General features: G+C 40.5%; 1 protein-coding gene and 1 non-coding gene across 2 annotated transcripts; both read left to right on the top strand.

Annotated features, from left to right (window-relative positions):
* The first annotated feature begins 8,073 nt into the window (after nucleotides 1–8,073).
* Nucleotides 8,074–16,092, top strand: IL21 (interleukin 21). Its single transcript, XM_004711843.1, has 5 exons — nucleotides 8,074–8,241; nucleotides 8,341–8,376; nucleotides 13,586–13,741; nucleotides 15,899–15,976; nucleotides 16,069–16,092. Exons 1-5 carry the CDS (start codon nucleotides 8,074–8,076, stop codon nucleotides 16,090–16,092), a joined length of 462 nt encoding a protein of 153 aa, XP_004711900.1.
* A 2,766-nt stretch (nucleotides 16,093–18,858) lies between these two features.
* Nucleotides 18,859–18,992, top strand: LOC115868602. The gene has a single exon (XR_004045691.1). It is a non-coding gene; the product is annotated as a small nucleolar RNA SNORA65 (small nucleolar RNA).
* Nucleotides 18,993–19,415: the final 423 nt, after the last annotated feature.

Raw genomic sequence — 19,415 nt, 5'->3', positions numbered from 1 at the left:
TGGGAGAGTTTTGAGCTTCATCTACATTGCTCTCTGTACATGGAAAAAGATACTAGACTGAGATATACCAAACTCTCTGTAGTAGCCTAAGAAACCAAGAGCAATTGGCATAACATGGTTCACATAGTTCATAGTTGTAGACAGTGCTCTACATCCTACTTTGATGAACAGTGACTGGGATCTTAAATTCTCATGAGCAGCCATCTAACTATTGATGTTGGACTACGTGTTTGCATGCCTTTCCATGAAAAGGCATGCAAACACGTAGTCCAACATCACTGTCCATGATCCTGAGACCGGAAGGAGATGGTGTTTGGCTACCCATACCAAGTGCTCTGAAAAGAATAACATTAGAAGGTCCTGGATAATGTGGGAGAAAATGTGGAATAGAACTCAAAATCATAAAAGAGACCTGGATTACTGTCCAGAGAGAGATGTGTGGAACCCCTTCATTACCCTTCAAGTCTGGAACTGAACGCACTCCAGTTTTGATCAAACTTTTCGGATAACAAGGGTAGTATATGTGCAGGGCAAAGAACAGAGGGTTAGGAAAGAAGGAGGGATAGAAATAGGAACTATAGGGAGGAAGTGGGCTAAGCGATACTGCATTAATGGTACTGCAATGAAGGACTTGAAACAAAATGTGTATAAACTCTTGAATACTAATGCTCTCTTCTGTAAACCTCCAGTTAATTCACAATCAAAAAAATATTTAACTGCCCTAAAGAGTGAAAATTAGGATAAGAAGGTAGCAAATATTTCTAACCTTTTATTGTGAATTAGGTGAAGGTTTAAAGAGCAGATCAATTTGTGCTCGGTCTGATCCACCACATTCGTGGATATAATTTCATCAAAGATACGTACACATAGACCAATAATCTGCCAAACCTATAAATATATGCGTGTAATCCGCCTCTCCCTCCCACACTTGCTCAGCCTGTGTGCCCATCCAAACATCTACTCATATATCACAGAACTGTGTGTGTAACAATATTTGCCTCTGCTGCCTTTAACTCTTGCAAACCTCCCAATGTCTTCCATTCCTCCATCATTTTTTCCTAACCTCCCTCTTATTGTATATTTCTTTCCCTTTTACTCAAGCTAAAACTTGTCTCCCCTCTAGCCCACAATTATCCCCTCCTTTCCCTCTCCTGGTAACCATGAAAAATGTTTCTTTCAGTGGGAAAATGTGTTCTTTCCTTTTCATAACAGTGGTCTCATGACAGAATTGTCCTTTGTGATTGGCTGATTTCACTCAGCATAATGTCCTCTAGATTCATCCACGTTAGGAGGTGTTTGTTTCTCAAAGTCATCGCTATTCTTTAATGTTATCCCATTGGGTCTATGGATCAAAGTTACTGATCCATGACTCCATTGGCCGGCTTTTAGGTTGTTTCCTTTAAAATTGGTGTCATTGGTGTTCTATCTTTTACTCTATACAAGCCTATGTTCTTGAGGCCTTTGTTTGATCACACATGCAAATAAAGATATAAAAGTGGTATGGGCTCCCCTCCCAAGAGCACACTGCTGCCTCCTGGCCCCACAGGAAAGGAAGTTCCTAGCTAGATCATTGATGAAGGCTCACTACACACTTAAGAAAGTACACACAGTATTTTATCTTTACGACAACTTTATTCTTCTGACTCATTGTTGAGGACTACAGGGTGAAAACAGACATTATTATAGTCACAACAAGGGGATGGCTCTTGAGTCTGGAGCAGATTAGAATCCCTCTAGTCATAGACACGGAGGAGGGGCCGGGGAAGCCGGTGGAAATGGTCTCATGTCGTGCCACGGTATGGGGATGCAACCTGGTCCCAGAGCATGGAGTGCTCACTTCCTCCCCATCTTCTGTGCCTGGTGGTCCCGGAATGAAGGACATCAGCTATCGAGTTTTGATAATAGGTTCCAAAGGAAATGAAGCACATTAGAACCAAAACATTAGGAAGGTGCCAATGTGCCTGACAATGAAACTTCTTCAGTCTTGAGAATGTGCCAACTCTGGGTATGTGTGAGTTGATAGACCCGTGTTCCCAAAGAGCCCAAGCCTATTGTATCCACAGAGTGATCTACTTGGCCAGGAAATGGAGCCAGAGCCTCCTACAACCCACTCCAAGCCCAAGAAGCCACTGCAAGATAAGCAACGGCAGTACGCGTCCCTCCCCTGCAACACACTGAGCACCAGAACACAGGGCCACAGCAACAACAGCTAGAGAACGGGTCACCTGAGAAGGCTTGCCTTTTCTTCTTAGGACAAGTGATCAGACCCTTTGTTCTTCACGAGCCCGTGGTCTTCTTGGAATTATCTTGAGAGAGAAGAACCTGGAAAGGAAAGGAATATTCTGACGATGTACAATGGAGATTTGCAGTCATTAACAGTTATTATTTATTTGCTCTGTGCATATGTGCTACAGATATACAACCTAGTTTTCACATGCATTCAGGAAAAGCAATCAGGTCAATGATATAATCAATACATGTTCTGAGTTCAGAGGAAGGAGAAGTGATAGAAGAGGGATGCTCTAGACAAGTTTCACGGCTACAAAACAATGGCGAATCCTTGAGGACGCTTGAGTTCTCTCTTCTCTGTCAAACAGACTGGGATGTTTTGAGCATGCACTTTAATATTTCAAGGAAGTAAAAAAGCCTTCAATGATTCTGGCAAAAATAAAGCTTAGACTAGCCTTGAGACAAACCACCTTTCTGAATATCTTTAGCATGCAAGGGTAGTACACATTATAATAACTTAATATCACTCCAACCATGGAAGCTCTCAGGGTTTCCATCACAATGGCTATCCACGGGGAGTGGGGGAGTGGGGTTGGGTGGGTTGGGTGGGTGGGGTGTCAAGGCAAGCAAGTGCATGAAAGGCATAGTGGACACACAAATGGTCACAATGAAGGCCATGGAGATCACCCTAAGAGGACTAGGTAAAAATAGTAAACAGTCTAGTTTTAGATTCAGCACAACTTTCCCCATACGAAATCATGAACTGTTTATTTTCAGATTTCAATTCCTTCCTACTCTCTTCTTCTCATTTCCTGTAAGCCCCTCTGGCCTGGTAGGTATCCTCTATGTATGGTCCATGAGAGAAATTTCCTAAAATCTGTCTGTGATTTCCCATGGGTAGATAGCTACATTTCAAGATTTCATAGTAATGACCTTGGTTACATTCCTTAAATTAGCTAGCATTCCCTCCCACTTCACTACAACCTAAAACCAAACTCACTGTCATTGAGAAGATAGGGTAGCGTGGTCTCTGTGGGTTTCCAAAACTGGTAACTCTTTAGAAACCCTCATCTTTTCCTGCTGAGTGGCTGGTGGTTTTCAACTGTAGCCCGAAACACAACCATTACATGGACCAGGACTCCCCATTTCACAAGTTATCCCCAAGTAAACATAGGTGATAAATGAAAGCAGCATTTTTGCTATATACAGCTGACTCCCAACCAGATTGCTACTGCCAAGCTTCTCCTGTATAGACATGACGAAGTTGTCACATTCATCTACAATGACACCTGTGTGCTGAAGAAACCTAGCACACACCGCCCTTCACAGAGGTTCCTGGAGGCTGGAAAATTAAAACAGCAGTCGCGTGGCCTTTTATTAAGCAGTGGTCCTTATCTTTTGGGAATCTCATGGTGAAAGTTTTTTCCTCTGAACAAGACTAGACAAAATAAAACTTTGCAAACCATTTACAGAAGATGGAGGACCTCAGGAACATGTTTCTAGAACCATGGGGATTCACAGATGCCAAGATCGACTCCTCTGTGGCACTGGAGAAAAGCCAGAGCAGGCGAGGGCATCGGCGTCCTTCTCTCCCTGGACTCGGATGAGGCCTGTGTAACACAGGAAACAGTTGCTCTTCCTCCTCCTTTCTTTGCTCTTAAAACTCAACCCCTTGGCCCAGGATGTCCCTGGGTCTCACCAGTTGCTGTTTGGTCCTACGTGTGACCGCTTCCAGAGAGAATCTAGTCAGTTCTGCTAAAATGTGATCTCTGTGTTCCTGAAAGTGATCACACTCTGCATACTCACACACACATGTGCGCAACCGGACATAGTGATACATTTAAACCAAACAGGAGAAAAAGAAGGCACAGCATTAAAAACAAGTGCCAGAGCCCAGAAAAAAGCAGATGGGAACCTAACAAAGAAAGGTATGTTGTGCACATGCTGACTGGTTAAGAAGTACATACATGCTACAATAAACATGGTCCCATGCCCAGAACCAGTTCTGACGGTGGCTCACGGAGGTGGGTGCGAGAAGGACTGCTGCTTGCGAGTTATCGAGAAGGGGCGAAAGGAAGGTGATCGGGGACGGAAAGCTGTAAGGATGAGATTTGGACGGGTGTGACTTCATAGCATACGTGGTGAACTAAGTAGCTGGTGGAGGGTGTGTGTGTGTGTGTGTGTGTTATTCCTGTGTAGCTCCATTGAGCTGAGTCCAGTTATTTGCATTCATCAGATGGTTCTTGCAGACTAAGTCACACACAAGCAAACACATTTTGGCACATTCAGGTAGTTCCTTTATAGATCAATCATGTTAGAACAAGTTCACATTTTGAAATAAGCATTATATCAAACCTGATTATATTGAGATTATTAAAAAGATCATAATTTAAAAAGTAGAAAGTCATTAAAATCTCAAAGAAACAACATAGTAAAGGTGTCAATAAGGTTACTATGTGTAAGCAGAGAATAATCTACTTTGTCTACATAACTCAAGGCAATCTGAACTCCCTTACTCTCACTCTAAAGCCCAGGTGGACAGAGTGATAAATTTAAACAAAATACAAATTGGCTCCATCACTTTGAAATACCCAATCAAGGCTCAACGAAGTCTCCCTGAGGACAGAAAGAGATTATGACAGCACACTCCAGACTCCCTAGAAAGTCCTCGTATATATTTTATCCCTCAGGTCCCGCCCCATGGGGCTACTGCCCCAATCTGGCTCCTCTCTCTTCTTCACACTTCCGTGACCCTACTTGCTGGTTGTTCCCAACACTCCCAGCAGGCAAGCTGCTCATTCTATTTGCATCAGCCCTTCCTCTCTTTCCCGCTTTTGCCTCTTTTTTTTTTTTTTCATGAAAGAAAATTCATTAACCAGCTTTATTAGTTTTCTATTTGTTTCTGTAAAAAATTACACACATTTAGTGGCTGGGAACCACACAAATGTATGCTTTGATGGGGAACCCAGGTGCTGTGGTGGGTTACATATTAGGCTGCTAACCCCAAGGTTTAAACTTTTTAACCCCAAGGTTAAAGTTTAAATCACCAGCCACTTGGAGGGAGAACTACACCTGTAAAGAGTTTCTACACCCCTAACGAGTTAGAGTCTCAGAAGTCTGATCTACTCTCTCCTATAGGGTCTGTGGCATCAGAATTTATTTGATGCCAGTGAACTTTTTGGTTGTGTTTTTAGTTCTGGAGGCAGAAATCCAAAATGAGTTTTATGGGGCTAGGCTTCAAAGTTCGCAGGATGAGGGAGAATCTATTCCTTGCGTTTTCCAGGGTGGTTGGATAAGGATTGGATGGCTAGCCTGCAGGTCAGTTCTTCAAACCCACCAGCCCCTCCTGGGGAGAATGATGAGGCTATTTGTTGTTGGTAAGATTTATAAGCTTAGAAATAGCATGCAGGGCGGCCGTAGGTAGGATCAACTCTGTGGCAGTGAGCGTTTTGAGAGACTACATGCCTTGATGTGACCGTGCCTCTGTGCCACATCACTCTGACATCCGCTTCCATTGTCCGATTCCCTTCTTTGACTCGGACCCTCCTGCCTCCCTGTCACGAGGACTCTGTGATTACCTTGAGACACACAGATAATCTTGTCCTCCCAAAATCCTTAATTCAATCCTATCTGCAAACACATTCACTGTTTCCTAGGATAAGATGTGCAAATCTTTGAGAACTTTTATTCAGTTTGCTACAGAGGATGACATTCAAAATATGTCGCCATCATGATGCCATTTGTGCCAGAGGTGTGACTCTCAGAAAGGCCCTACATGACAGTGCTGGGGCAGCACGCTGGAGGTCCTTGGTGAGCTGGTTGGTTAAGTCTAGTTGATTGCTTGGGGAGGACTGGTGTGTCTGTGGGCCCACGGCAAGGCGCTCTGGGGCTGGCACGCAGCAGCGATGCTAAACAGTACAAAAGGCTTTCAATGGTTTTCACGTAGAGCCGCACCCACGTGTTTTGAACATGGGCCTGCCCACTCTTCCTTCCTTGGATCAGCTTAGCGCTTCCGCATTTCTACAAACACTCATCCCAACCTTCAACCAGGATCAGAATTCAAAACTTTGGGGACTTCATCTAGTTCTGTACTTTGCGTGAACGGCTTATTTAAACCTCACAATAAATCTATGCATATGTATTCTACTTATCTTTCTTTTACAGTAACATACTCAAGGTCATAGAATTTGTTAAGTGTTAGGACTTGCAGTGGAACCCAAGCACTTTGCTTTAGAAATTCAGTTCTTCACCCCTGTGATTCATGTCTCACAGAGACTGAAATCTACTTAGGCAGGGCAGACCAGGAGAGACCATGCAAGGCAATCATGAAGTGCCAAGTGGTCACCCCCCAGTCTTTATGAGTTCATCGGTTTATGCCGAATACTCCCCTGTAGAATTAAATTGCTGTAGAAGGAATCCAAACTTCTTGGTTCCATTGTAAGAATTATTTATTTCTACACTATGAGATCAAATCTGTATACTCTTGAGTGACTTTTTATGATAAAAAGATTATAGCCAACCGTCAGACTAATCAAGTACAAATTCCAACTTTTTTTTTACAAATTCCAATTTATCTTGACTACACAACTTCTTAGAATAAAATATTGCTCTAAGCATACGATTAAGCAGATGAACCAGTCAATTGATCAAATCTATAGCCAAGAAGGGTTTTGCTTTTCTTTGGGTAAGACTTGACTGTGATACAGATGCTGCAGCCTCTCTTAATGGCTAGAGCATTACCTTAAACTTTCTCAAATGAGTGAAGACTCACAGACACAAGAGAAGCAGAAGAGAAACAGATAAAGCCGCCTCTTCTGTTGGAGTCTTTTACGAACCTCTCCTTGATCTGAAATACAGTTAGAAATGTGTTGATCGTCCTGAGGGGAGAAAAATACTATGCATAGAAAAATGTAACTCTACTTAGAGAAAGATCATTTACAGGTATTTATGGTTTTGTTATTTGAAAATATTTTCAGACAGGAATGAGTATTAGAACTCTTCACCCACTTACCTAATATACTATAGAGAACATACTGACATTAGGAGTTTTTTGCTTTATTTATTTTTAGTGAAAGTGTAATGAGATCAAGGGTAGGGGAGGTGAATATTCCATAAAGTCCCTTAGAATTATTTATGATATTTGTGTACCAGATTGTAAAATGAAATGTGAGAAGCCGAGATTAATTTTATATAAAGGGGCTTTGGTGAAGAGTGAGAGGCAAATGGGAATGCATGTCAGTTGAAACTAACCTAAACTATTATTGCTAATTTGAAAACTATAGCACATATTCACTTCCTAACAGTGAGCCTCCCCTCTGACCTTTACGATGGAATTCGGGCTAGTCTCCGCGGTGACTCTAAGAACAGCCTGCCAGAAAGCACATGCTGCCTCTTTACTCATTATTGCGGGGCCCTTATGAGTGTGCATCTTGCCTGTCAGGTAAGATACTAGGGGAAGAAGCTAGAGAGATCAAAGTGTTTATGTTTACTTCTTTGAAGTTTTGTAGCATCTACTGTGTACTGTGCACACCTCTCAACTCATGCTGAAAATTGGAATTCACCCATTTGTCTCTTTTTCCTGTCTAAGGTGCAGATGGGGCATATTTCGTTGACTCCATCAATCCCTGCCCCCACGCATAAGCACAAGCACACGTATTCACAGCCAGTGGAAAAGAAAAAAGAGTTACTCACATTCATCCACTTTACAAAGATTTCCAGGCTGCAATGGGAGGGCTTTACCTCTCCCTGAAGGATGAATAAATAGGTAGCTGTAGTGACAACTGTTCACACTCAAACTGAAGTGAAAACGAGAAGAGAGCAAGTCTTCTTCTACTGCTGGCATCTATGGGACGGAGTTCTGGCATCATGGGAAGGAGAGTCTTCTGCCTGATGGTCATCTTCTCTGGGATAGTGGCCCACAAAACAAGCTCCAAAGAGCATGATCGTTTGATGATTAGAATGCTTCAACTCATAGATATTGTTGATCAGCTGAAAAATTATGTGAATGATTTGGTAAGACAATTCTTATCATAGCAAAATTCAAATTGATTTCACTAATATATAAGAAGCCTTTTGATTATAAAAATAACTCAGAATGATTTTTCTCTCTAGGACCCCGAATTGCTGCCAGCGCCACAAGATGTTAAGGTAAGAACAGTTTAATTTATTTCTACAACTGTATTTGATCTCAGTTTTTAAATCCTGCTAAGAAAAGCATTAACATGACTATTTAGGAAGGTTTGGGGTTTTAATGAGTGTTTTCATAATTGTTAGACTACTTATTTCTATTTTGTTAATATTCATTGATTCACTAGTAAATCAATCAATAAAATACTTTACTACTTTTCCCACAAAACACATATTTACCTTCAAGTATCTCTATAAGAATACTTTCCAAGTAGTGCTTCTGAGACAAAACAACATTTTTAAATTAATCTACACTGTAGCCAGGTTCTGAAAAATGAACAAACTAATTATATTTCAAGATCCTCTGAACAAGAAAGCCTTGTGTCTTCTTTGTGATTCCATTAAATAATTACATGCCTATCTTAAGAAGCAGAATTCATCCTTCAATAGCAAACTGGAAAAAAATAATAACAAGGGAATTCGGTGCAAAGAACACCATCCAGAAAGAATATAATTGTACAACCCTTAGCTCAGTAAGTCTTACCCCTTGACTTCCGCAAGGACCATTTGAAAGAACATTTTCTAGAACTCACCCCATTCTCTCAAGCCATTTAAATCCATTGGAGTCCCAGGAAGATAGGCCCAGCAGATAGGTCAAGGGAGCTGTGTGCTGATCTCTTCCCCTATAGCTTAGCTCTGGTCTTCTAGCTAAGTACACTGAAGGTTGAAGTGCAATTAGGAAAATGTTTTCATTGTCATAGACTTTTAACCACATTAATAAGAATAACTATAAAAGCGCTACCAGTAATGAGGATACTACAAAGTGGGAGACTTAGGGGGATGCATTGTTAAGAAAACAATTATGGTAAATGACTGCTTGTAAAAGTTTAGAAAGTGAATGAGTCACAACTATTGCTTTTCTTTAAAGACTCGCTCTCTAAGTCTGAGCCTCACCACTGTCATTTACTAGCCCCGTACTAATAAGCATCATCTAAAATGAAAGTAGCACATTCAGTCTATTGGAAAGACTTTTCCAATAAGTGAGACTATTTCTTAACCATTATGCCTAATTACCCAAACATACCTTTTGTAGCCTCTCACCCACCTTGTCTAACTGCTATAGTTAGAGTTCTTGAGTTTCCTAGCTGTAAAGTTCCTGATTCCCTTATTACAAGATAAGACGTAGGAAGGATATTTCATTGTCTAACTTGATTTCATTCCCGTGGGCACTTCCTTTATAGACTTTGTTAATGAAGTATATAAATATTACAACATAGTGAGAGGAGTTTGTCTCCGTGACACTGTATCTGATACAAGCATTGTTGACTATAAGAATAATGGTATAACTAAGATCTTTAAGACATGCTGGTAGGCAAACTCAGGGAGGATGAACCGATTCAAGGCCACATCAGTATTATAACAAACATCAGAGTGGGGTCCATTTGAAACCTTCCGATTACTGAAAGTTTACTGAAAGTAATAATGATAAGGATAATTGCATTCACATGGCGAGTTTCTCAGATCTTTTATTGACCTCATTAGGCCTTTGCTTTGCTTCTTCTTCCTCTTCTTTTTTTTTCCTAATTATATAAACAAGCGGGTATCATTTGGTGGTGATGCTGCCTCCCCGGAGATCTTTGGCATCATCTGAAGAAATTTTAGGTTGTCACAATTAGATTTGGGTAAGGATGTGTCACTGGTATCTAGTGAGCACAGCCCAGGGATGTTGCTAACCCTTCTATAATGCCCAGGAGCTACACCTCCCCCACCAGCACCCCCCCCCCCCAAGACTTATCTGATCCTAAATGTCAATACTGTCACTACTGAGAAACACTGGTAAAAACCTGTTTCCTTTAGAAGGGAAACACATTGTCTCAGAGAACGGAGAGGTGAACAGAACAGGATCAAAGCTTTCCCTCTTTGTTTAGCCAAATGACTTGTGCCTTTGTAATGTGGGACAAAGGTACTCTTCCTTGTCCCGTTAGCAAGGCATCCCCCTGTGCATGGCTAGGGCTGTCTTTGCAAAAGACAACCACGTGAATAGGGTAGAAATAGGCTTTCAAGAGGACAATATTTTCAAATGCTCCATCGCAAAGGTGCAAACTCAAGATTTGCCTCCTTGCAACAGAGGCTCTAAGGAAAGGGCTGAGCGGTTTGTTCCTCTTGCTAAGGACTTCTTCACTCCCAAGATTCTCCAAAACTACGCAAGACCGAAGGCTTCCTTGTATTGCCCAGTGGGAAAGGATGGAAGACACCAAAGCCTTGCCCTCAGTTTCTGCAGGCACCCAAGAACAGCAAAGGGAAACAGTGGCTCTGCTCCTCGATTCTGTTGCCCATGCATCCGCGGTCACCTCCTAGGGACAGGGATCCAGGATCAAGATCACCCTCTTTGCTCCCCTTCTCCACACCTGCTTAAGGCAGCTGGGAGAGATAGCTCCACCCCTTCTTTTCCCCTTCGATCTGCATCTAAGACCAAATCCAGCAGACCCTTGTCATGAACCTCAGGTGTCCAGGAAAAGCGCTGCCTGCTGGTAGGGACAAAGCAGACTGAAAGACAGGTTTCAGATGCCTCTGAACACAGGTAAAGAGGGAAGGCACAGCCCAAACAGTAAGGGCTTCAATGGCCAAATGCCATTCAGAGACTTTCAAAATGTCTGACGCAGGGCTAACATTTCTGACCCCTGATCTTGACCATCCAGGGCACTATTCTTGCACTCCGCAGGGCCCCTGTACTTCTTCTGAAGCTACTTTTCTTTCGACACATACTTGTAAATGTTAACTCAGCAAAATGAGCCTCGGTGAGAAATGCTGGTTTCTCAGATCATCACAGTTAGTGTTTTCAGTTTCAACTGGAAAATTTACCTTTTATATATATGAATATTACTTTTTTTCCAGTAAGTTAAGCCGGTTGTGGTCAAAGAGGAGAGAAAAGAAAAAACTTCAACCAATATGAACATGTGGTTTTCAAGGAAACAAAAGTGCTACAATTAACATTTATAAATAGTTTCTATTAAATAAGCATTTTGGCAAACATGGGAAGGACATCACCTTGCCCTTATGAGCGGCAAGCTGCTCTGATAGAAGGAAACCGGATAAGTTGGGTCTCGGCTTGTGGCTACGTATGCAAAGCAAACCTGATGATTTTGTGCGTTAAAGATGCATGTTATTAATCAACATTCATATTGGGTAAGAATATGGGTTGGAAAATGCAACGCAGGTAGCAGATGCTAGTTTCAGCTGATTGTCCCTGAGAGGAGAAGGATAATATTGTAATTACTAGCACCGCCCTGGGAGGGGCTGGGAGGTGTTGGGAGGGGCTGGGAGGGGCTGGGAGGGCTTGAGGTTTCTCGTTGTATGGCAGTGGCTTCTCTACCCATTAGTGAAATCGAGATCTAGCAACTGCAAGAAGAACATAATGTCAGAGACACACATTTACTGAAAGAAGAAATTAACTAGGTTATACGTTCTTAGATCAGTTGTTTTTCAAATCATGTTATTAAGGGGGGGTCTTACAGTTCCTATCACAATCCATACATCCATCCATTATGTCAAGCCCAATTGTACATATGTTACCATCATCATTTTCAAACCATTTTCTTTCTACTTGAGCCCTGGGAATCAACTCATTTCCCCCCTCCCCCACCCTCTCTCATGAACCCTTGATAATTTATAATTTTTTCTCATGTCTTACACTGACTACTGTCTCCCTTCACCCATTTTTCTGTTGTCTGTCCCCCTGAAAGGGGGTTGCATACAGATTATTGTGATTGGCTCCCCCACCCCACCCCACCTTCCTCTTCCCCTCCTGGTATTGCTACTCTCATTATTGGTCCTGAGGGGTTTATCTGTCCTGGATTCCCTGTGTTGTCAGCTCTTATCTGTATCAGTGTACATGCTCTGGTCTAGCCAGATTTGTAAAGTAGAATTGGGGTCATGATAGAGAGGGGGCGGGGGAGGCAGAGAGGAAGCATTAAAGAGCTAGAGGAAAGTTGTGTGTTTCATCAGTGCTGTATAGCACACACTAAAAAACAAACGAACTCACTGCCATTGCGTGTATGCTGACTCCTATCATCAATACTGCACCCTGACTGGCTCATCTCCAATTGTCTACAGATGGGCTCTGGGTCTCCACTCCATGCTCCCCCTCATTCACATTGATATGATTTTTTGTTTTGGGTCTTTGATGCCTGATACCTGATCTCATTGACACCTCATGATCACACAGGTTGGTGTGGCTTCTTCCATGCAGACTTTGTTGCTTCTCAGCTAGATAGCCGCTTGTTTACCTTCAAGTCTTTAAGACCCCAGATGCTATATCTTTTGATAGCCAGGCACCATCAGCTTTCTTCACCACATTTGCTTATGCATCCACTTTGTCTTCAGTGATCATTTTGGTAAGGTGAGCATCTTATATCAGTTTTTTAATGTTTTTAACATTTTGCTGTTAAAAAAAAAATCCATTTTCTATGCAGTTTGACTTCTAAGATTTTTGGCTTCTCCTGATGTGTCACTGCTTATATGGCCAAGCCAGGAGAAAATCTTGGATTTGTTCTGTTCACTTCTCCATTCTTTGAGAGACTGCTCTTCCATTCTGAAGGAACTGTCTTCCTTCCCTTGAATGAGCAAGTCTCAAATTCTATTCTTTGACTGCTTGATTCAGGCTGGGTCCTACCCTAACTGACCTAAGTGTATGGATAGATTCTAACTAAAGTCACTTCTGGCTTCAGTGGCCCTAGTAATTATGAGTTGGGCCGCTAACTATATGGTCAGCAGTTCAAAACCATCAGCTGCTCTAAGGCAGGACAGAACTTTCTGCTCCCATACAGAGTTACAGTCTCAGAAACCCACAGGGGCGGTTCTACCTGTCCTGTAGGGTGAATAGGAGTCAGCATACGTTCAATGGCAGTGAGTTTGTTTGCTTTTTAGTGTGTTCTTTCACAGGTGTATTGGATCTGTTGTATACCATCTATCTCGGCCCTCAGTGCTTTGTTAGGAATAGAGAACTGTGAACGAGTGAGGCTTACCTTAAGGTAGAAGTCCCCTACCTTAAGATGGGGCAATTTCCCATGAAGGAACCTCCATCTTTTCAGTCCAAGGATTAAATAGCTGGCACATGATCTGACGAGTGTGATTAAAGACCATGTAGCAGAGGTGGGGAGAGAGGACTGGGAATGTCATTTTTACTTTCTGAATAACTGTCATTAATAAATGCCTATCATTTCTCTTCCAGAGACACTGTGAGCAGTCAGCTTTTTCCTGTTTTCAAAAGGCCCAACTAAAGCCATTAAATGCAGGCGACCATGAGAAAATAATCAATATGGGAATTAAAAAGCTCAAGAGGAAACTACCTCCTGCAAATGGAAAGAAGAAACAGAAACGCTCACCGGTAAGATTGTCATCTGTCATTGCTCTTGTTTGTACCTGCTAGCCATATTAATTTCATAATGCACACAAAGGTACACACCTATCTTTGGCAGGAGCCTTAGTACCTTTCTTACAGTTACGTAGTGAATTTTGACAAGCGGGGGGACATTTCTTCAAAGTCTACAGACTTGAAAGTGCCCAGAATCACATTTAAGTAGCTGGCAGAAGTTCATGTAGCATCCTACATGAGTTCCTACGGTGAGGAACTCATTAGCTGGAGAATCTGATTGTAATTTAGGAGAGAAGAAATATTGTCCTTATTATGTAGTCAGTTACATATAACTTGTGCTCTTCCTAATAGAAGCTAGATCCTAGTTTTCCTATGAAAAGAGACAGCCTGTAAGAGACCAGGATAAATCTCCAGCTTTGCTCTTCCCCCACAGACCACTACTTTCCTGCCCAGAAGCAGAGTCGGCGCAGAATTGAAATAGATAGATTCCGTTATCTGGCAGGGGATTATCAATAGATCCTGTTTTTTGGGCCCCTGAGCCTTTCTTATTCATTTGTTCTTATGCCAACCCATGAGCAATGCCAGTACTCAGTGGACAAACAATGTAAAATAAATTATTCCACTTAAAAAAAATCAATCCTCATTCCTCCAAAGAATTTCCTTTATGATTCAAATAAAATTTAAATCATATTATCAAAATGTTTCTTATTTCTTTTGGGTGCTTTGTTGAGTCTTTCCCCAGGCTTTCATGGGAAAAATATTCTTCTAGAACTTCCCTCAGAAAGAATGGAGTTAAGCAAGTCTTTGAAAGCTCATATTAAAAATGCAAAGAATGGTAGAGTGAAGCTTCGTGTTACAGAAGAGGAAAGTGAGACAGCCCAAACAGTTTCATTGACTTGCCAAAGTCCCATAAATGGTCAGTGGCAGAGTGAGAACTAGAATGTACATTTCCTGTTAGTCATGCAGGCCCTGGGAGACACAAATGGTTACGTTTTCGACTATTTGCCAAAGGATTGGTGGTTGGAAATGACACCGAGACACCTTGGGACACAGCCCCCTTGACTTGCTTTGACACGGTACAGCCGTGAAAACCACCCTCTGCACAGATGTTGTGGCTGTTGACCAGTAGTGATTGGGTGCCAACTAATAACAACACAAGTCCTTCAACCAAATGCTCTCCCCGAAGCACTGTGCTAGCATTTGAAATATTGCCACGTGATACCCTGGTGTTTGGTATCTCAACAGCAATAGGAGTACAGATCATAAACCAAGACATTCACCCCCCCACCCCCACAGAAATATACGTGGACAATACATATATAAAATTATTCAGTTTCACTAGTAATCAAAAAAATCCTATTATTATAGGGTTTTAATAAATAAGTCCTATTATTTCCACAATTAAAAACTTTATTAATTTCCAATAGTGGTAAGAATTTACCGATAAAGGTAAAACTTTTATCAATGTATATCAACAACCTTAAAAATTTCTGTTCTTTAATTCAGTAATTCAACTTGCAGAAATGTATTAAGTGAAATAAGCAAAGGCGTATCTAAAAATTAATAACAACAATTTTTTGCAGTACTGTATATTATAATGAATAGTTAGAAGCAATGCCTATGTCCAAAAATGGTAATAGCTCCATCCCATAATGAAATACCAGAAGAAAGATGGAACTTTATACTCCTGTAAAGAGTTATAGTAAAAAAAAAAAAGAGTTATAGCCTCGGAAACTCACAGGGGAAATTCTACCCTGTCCGATAGGGTCACTATTTGTAATTATCAACTCAATGGCAGTGAGTTTGGTTTGGGGTTTATGTTAAAATACAAAATATTCATTATATATAAGCATATTTTTGAAGAATACCAAAATCTAGGAAATGCTTGTGATATATTAAATGCAAAACAAAACAAATTAACTAACAAGGGTAAATAACGTAAATGCACAGAACAAAAATTGCAGGATTGTTCATCTCAAAACATTGCAATGGAGTGAGATTAAAAAGTGGTTTGTTTTCCATTGTTATTTTTTGACTAATGAAATGCATTCCTCAAACTTCCCTTCATGAACATGATTTAAGTCTTCAGTGGGAAAACACATTTAAATGAATATTTTATTAAAAAGGAAAAATGTCTTTTAAAAGTGTTAACTTTTCATTGATTTCTAGGCATGTCCTGCATGTGATTCTTATGAGAAAAAACCACCCAAAGAATTCCTAGAAAATATGAAATCACTTCTTCAAAAGGTATCAAAATTTAAATTTCACTCTCTCTTTCATATTGATCTATAATGATCAGTTCCTATATTGAGGTTACTCATGGTCTGCTGTTTCCACAGATGATTCATCAGCATCTCTCCTAGAACCCATGGGATCATGATCGTTCCTGAGGATCTAACTTGAAGCTGGACACTAGATCATATACTCTAAAACAGTAATGAAACTCACTTCTGGCATTTCACATGGATGTACAATACAGTAGTGATAGGAAAAAACCTCAGATATCTGTTCAAAGTCAGAATTATTTCCCCCAAATTACTATATAATAGCTAGTGTGATCTACATGCTCTATGTTGTCTGGATAACTTGAAAACCTCAATTAGAGTCCGATTTCCTAAGTAATAGATTTTTGTGACTTGTAATGCTTTTACTTGGTCACACTGTCTGCCAATGACATTCTTAGTTGGGCACAAAGGTGAAATGTTTTAGCCAAAAATACAGTTTGGGAATTACCACAAAGACTCATTAATGAGGTCTATTATGATCAATGACAGAGTGGCTGCAACAATGGGCTCAAACTTAACAATGTGAGGCTGGCTCAGGACTAGGAGACGTTTTCTCTACTGTGCACAGGGTGATTATGAGTTGGCAGCGATTCGATAGCACCTAACAATAGCATCAACAGCATTATAATCATAACTCAAAAATGAAAGAATTTCATTCAAGCCTGCAAATACAGACACGGAGGTTCAAAATAAAATTTTCAGGTGTTTTTTTTAAAGAAACAAAAACTGAGTGTTGATACATATACATCTTCAATTTTGCTTTTTTATCCCAGCATATGTAACATATACAATTTGTAATTTATTTATACATGGCAGGATAGCTATTCTAGATATGAAAGTGTTTTCTTATTGAAATTTATTAAAATACTTAAATTCTATAGATGTGAATGTATTTGTGAAATAGACTCGTGTAGTTTCTTTATTTGAAAATGGGAATATGGTATCACTTAAGAAGTGAGTGTAATATTACCGCTTCCCAACTGCAAGTCCTCTTATAAGCTAGCGTTTTAAGTTTGTGGAAATGGCGATTCAGAGCTGTGGAGGGCTCTAGATCAGGTGGTCTTCTGGAGCCAAACAGAGGCAAACATGTTTGCAGCTCTCTTCTCAAACCACCAGGATTATCACTTGAGAGAGAGGCAGTAACTCCCCGTGTCTGTCGGTCTTCCTCTTTCTTTCTTCCTTTCAAACAAAACTTTTATGAAAAAGAAATTACTAAGTATGTTAAGCATTTTGGACACTTTGTATGTGGACAAAGAAAATCGGTTAGCTGCATAAATTCAAACTCAGGAGACAAAGCAATAGGCTAGAACTTCTGTCCCAGTGAAAAACAGACTTCTGCATAAAAGTGCCCATTTCTCAACTGTAGGCAGTGAAAGCAAGTAACTGCCATTTCATATTAATTCATATTAATTCCAGCCATGTTTCTTTAAATATGAAGTGAGAAAAACTCTAGAGAAAGAACAGTTTCACCAGAACATTATAAGCTATTTGAAAATCATTTATTTTTAACCTGGTCATCAGTATACAAGAGGATGTAGGATGAAAAAAACTTTATGCTCTGAGAAGAAAAATGACTTAAAAGTATTATAAAAACAAGAGGGATATAATTGATAGTTCTGAAAGATGTACTAAAAAGTAAATTACTTCCTCAAAAGTCAATGAAATGCTTTATCATCATAAACAAGGTACTATTTTAATATTAAATTATACAGTAATTTTTAAAAATATGTGCCAAATAATAGGGAGAGCAAACACTCTACTACCAGCCAAGAGGTTGGTGGTTCAAACCCACCCAGAGGTGCTTCAGGAGACAGACCTGGTAATTTGCTTCCAGAAAGTCTCAGTCCTGAAGACCCCATGGATCAGTTCTACTCTGCACACATGGGTTGCCACGAGTAAGAATCAACTCAAGAACCACTAACAACAACTCCAGCGATAACATGGGTCTAACGGCTACCTCCGTGGTGTGTGTTAAACAAGGCTGCTGCGCTAAAAGGAGAAAGTAGGCTCAAAGTGGTTTGGGGAAAGATGGAGTCCGTATTTCTTGTTTCTGTTGACTTCTTGGACTGTGTGATTTCATATTTACAATCCTGCATTTATTTTTGGTGTGTTACCGCTAGAAATCTCTGTTGTGGTCCTTTGCACTAAAGTAAGATAGAAAGATCTTAAAGGGAATGTTGGCTAAGAGCCTTCATTAATATGAGCTTAAAGACACGTGTGAAGACGTGATGTCCAAGATGGCTCCAGAGTCCCAAGGCAGGACATGAAGCTTCATCTTCCTTGTTTATGGTTCAAGATTTAGCTGGTTCATAAAAAAGAATATCTGAATTCTTGTTGTGAAATAGTAGTCAGTTGCTTAAACTTTTGTTTTTAAACTTAATTTCTAAAGTCTTATAGGAACATCTACCCATATTTCTGACTAAAACTTTCTGTTGAATCTGATGTGTTCAGTTGCTCAATATCATTTCAACAGCATTTGTAGCAAAAACTGCAGAAATCAGGAAAATGTTACACACACACACACACACACACACCCATTGTGAGAATTTAGCAAAAAAGTCTAATCATTATTTTTATTATTTTGCTGGTTGTGGTATCTATTTTGAACAGTTGTATATATTGTAGCATTACTTTTCTATATTATTGTGATATTATATTTACATTCCATATGAACTATGTACTTTATAACTTAATGATTATTTATTACATATTTGGTTTAAAATGTTTATGTGAATGGCTTTTTATTTAAGACCCAATTGTATTAAACAATACCGAGTCAGTACCATTGTCTTTTGTGATTCCCTGCCAACCTTTAATTCAATGGTCTCAGCAGAAAATGAGAGACCGTCCTTTTAGTTTCTGACAGCATAGAGTTCTTTATAAATCTACTGTCAGGTGAGCTGAGAGTAAACCCCAGCTTAGGAAACAGGGGTGTTCTTCATGTGGATGACTCTGTGCCGAAAGCATGGGGGACAGTACAAAAAAAAAAAATCCACTGCCAGGACTATCTTCTCTTCTCTTCTTGCTCTTACTGAAAGGGACCTTTCCACTCCCTGCTCCTACTATCAGGAGACCACTTCCTTTGCATGTCCAGAAGTTTCAATGATCTTTTCTAACCGCCGCTGCCACCCTTACTTGAATACATGTGGAAAACTCCCTCCTGCTTTGAAGTTTATCTCTAGATTCTCTGTCCTTTCCATTCTTGTCACTGACGGCTGTCATGCTCCATTTTCACTGAGGACGCTGCCATGCTATTGCCCTTAAATTCAACTTCTTCATCATCCTGGGTGACTTTAGGGCCCATGGGAAAGACTCTACCAACACCGCAGCCTACCGGACCCTTGACTTCCTTGCTTTCAAGTACCTTTATCTTTGTATGCCCTGACTGACCACTCTATGAC

The sequence above is a fragment of the Echinops telfairi genome, unplaced genomic scaffold (assembly GCF_000313985.2).
Source record: "Echinops telfairi isolate 266 unplaced genomic scaffold, ASM31398v2 ScPeMD7_14;HRSCAF=57, whole genome shotgun sequence".
Classification (NCBI taxonomy): Eukaryota; Metazoa; Chordata; class Mammalia; order Afrosoricida; family Tenrecidae; genus Echinops; species Echinops telfairi.
This window is presented reverse-complemented; position numbering and strand designations above follow the sequence as displayed.

Bases quoted from the DNA above. Each gene is read 5' to 3' on its own strand.
- IL21 (XM_004711843.1), top strand. From the start codon at position 8,074: ATGGGACGGAGTTCTGGCATCATGGGAAGGAGAGTCTTCTGCCTGATG. The intron at 8,377-13,585 runs GTAAGAACAGTT...TTTCTCTTCCAG, and splicing joins CAGCGCCACAAGATGTTAAG to AGACACTGTGAGCAGTCAGC. The intron at 13,742-15,898 runs GTAAGATTGTCA...ATTGATTTCTAG, and splicing joins AGAAACAGAAACGCTCACCG to GCATGTCCTGCATGTGATTC.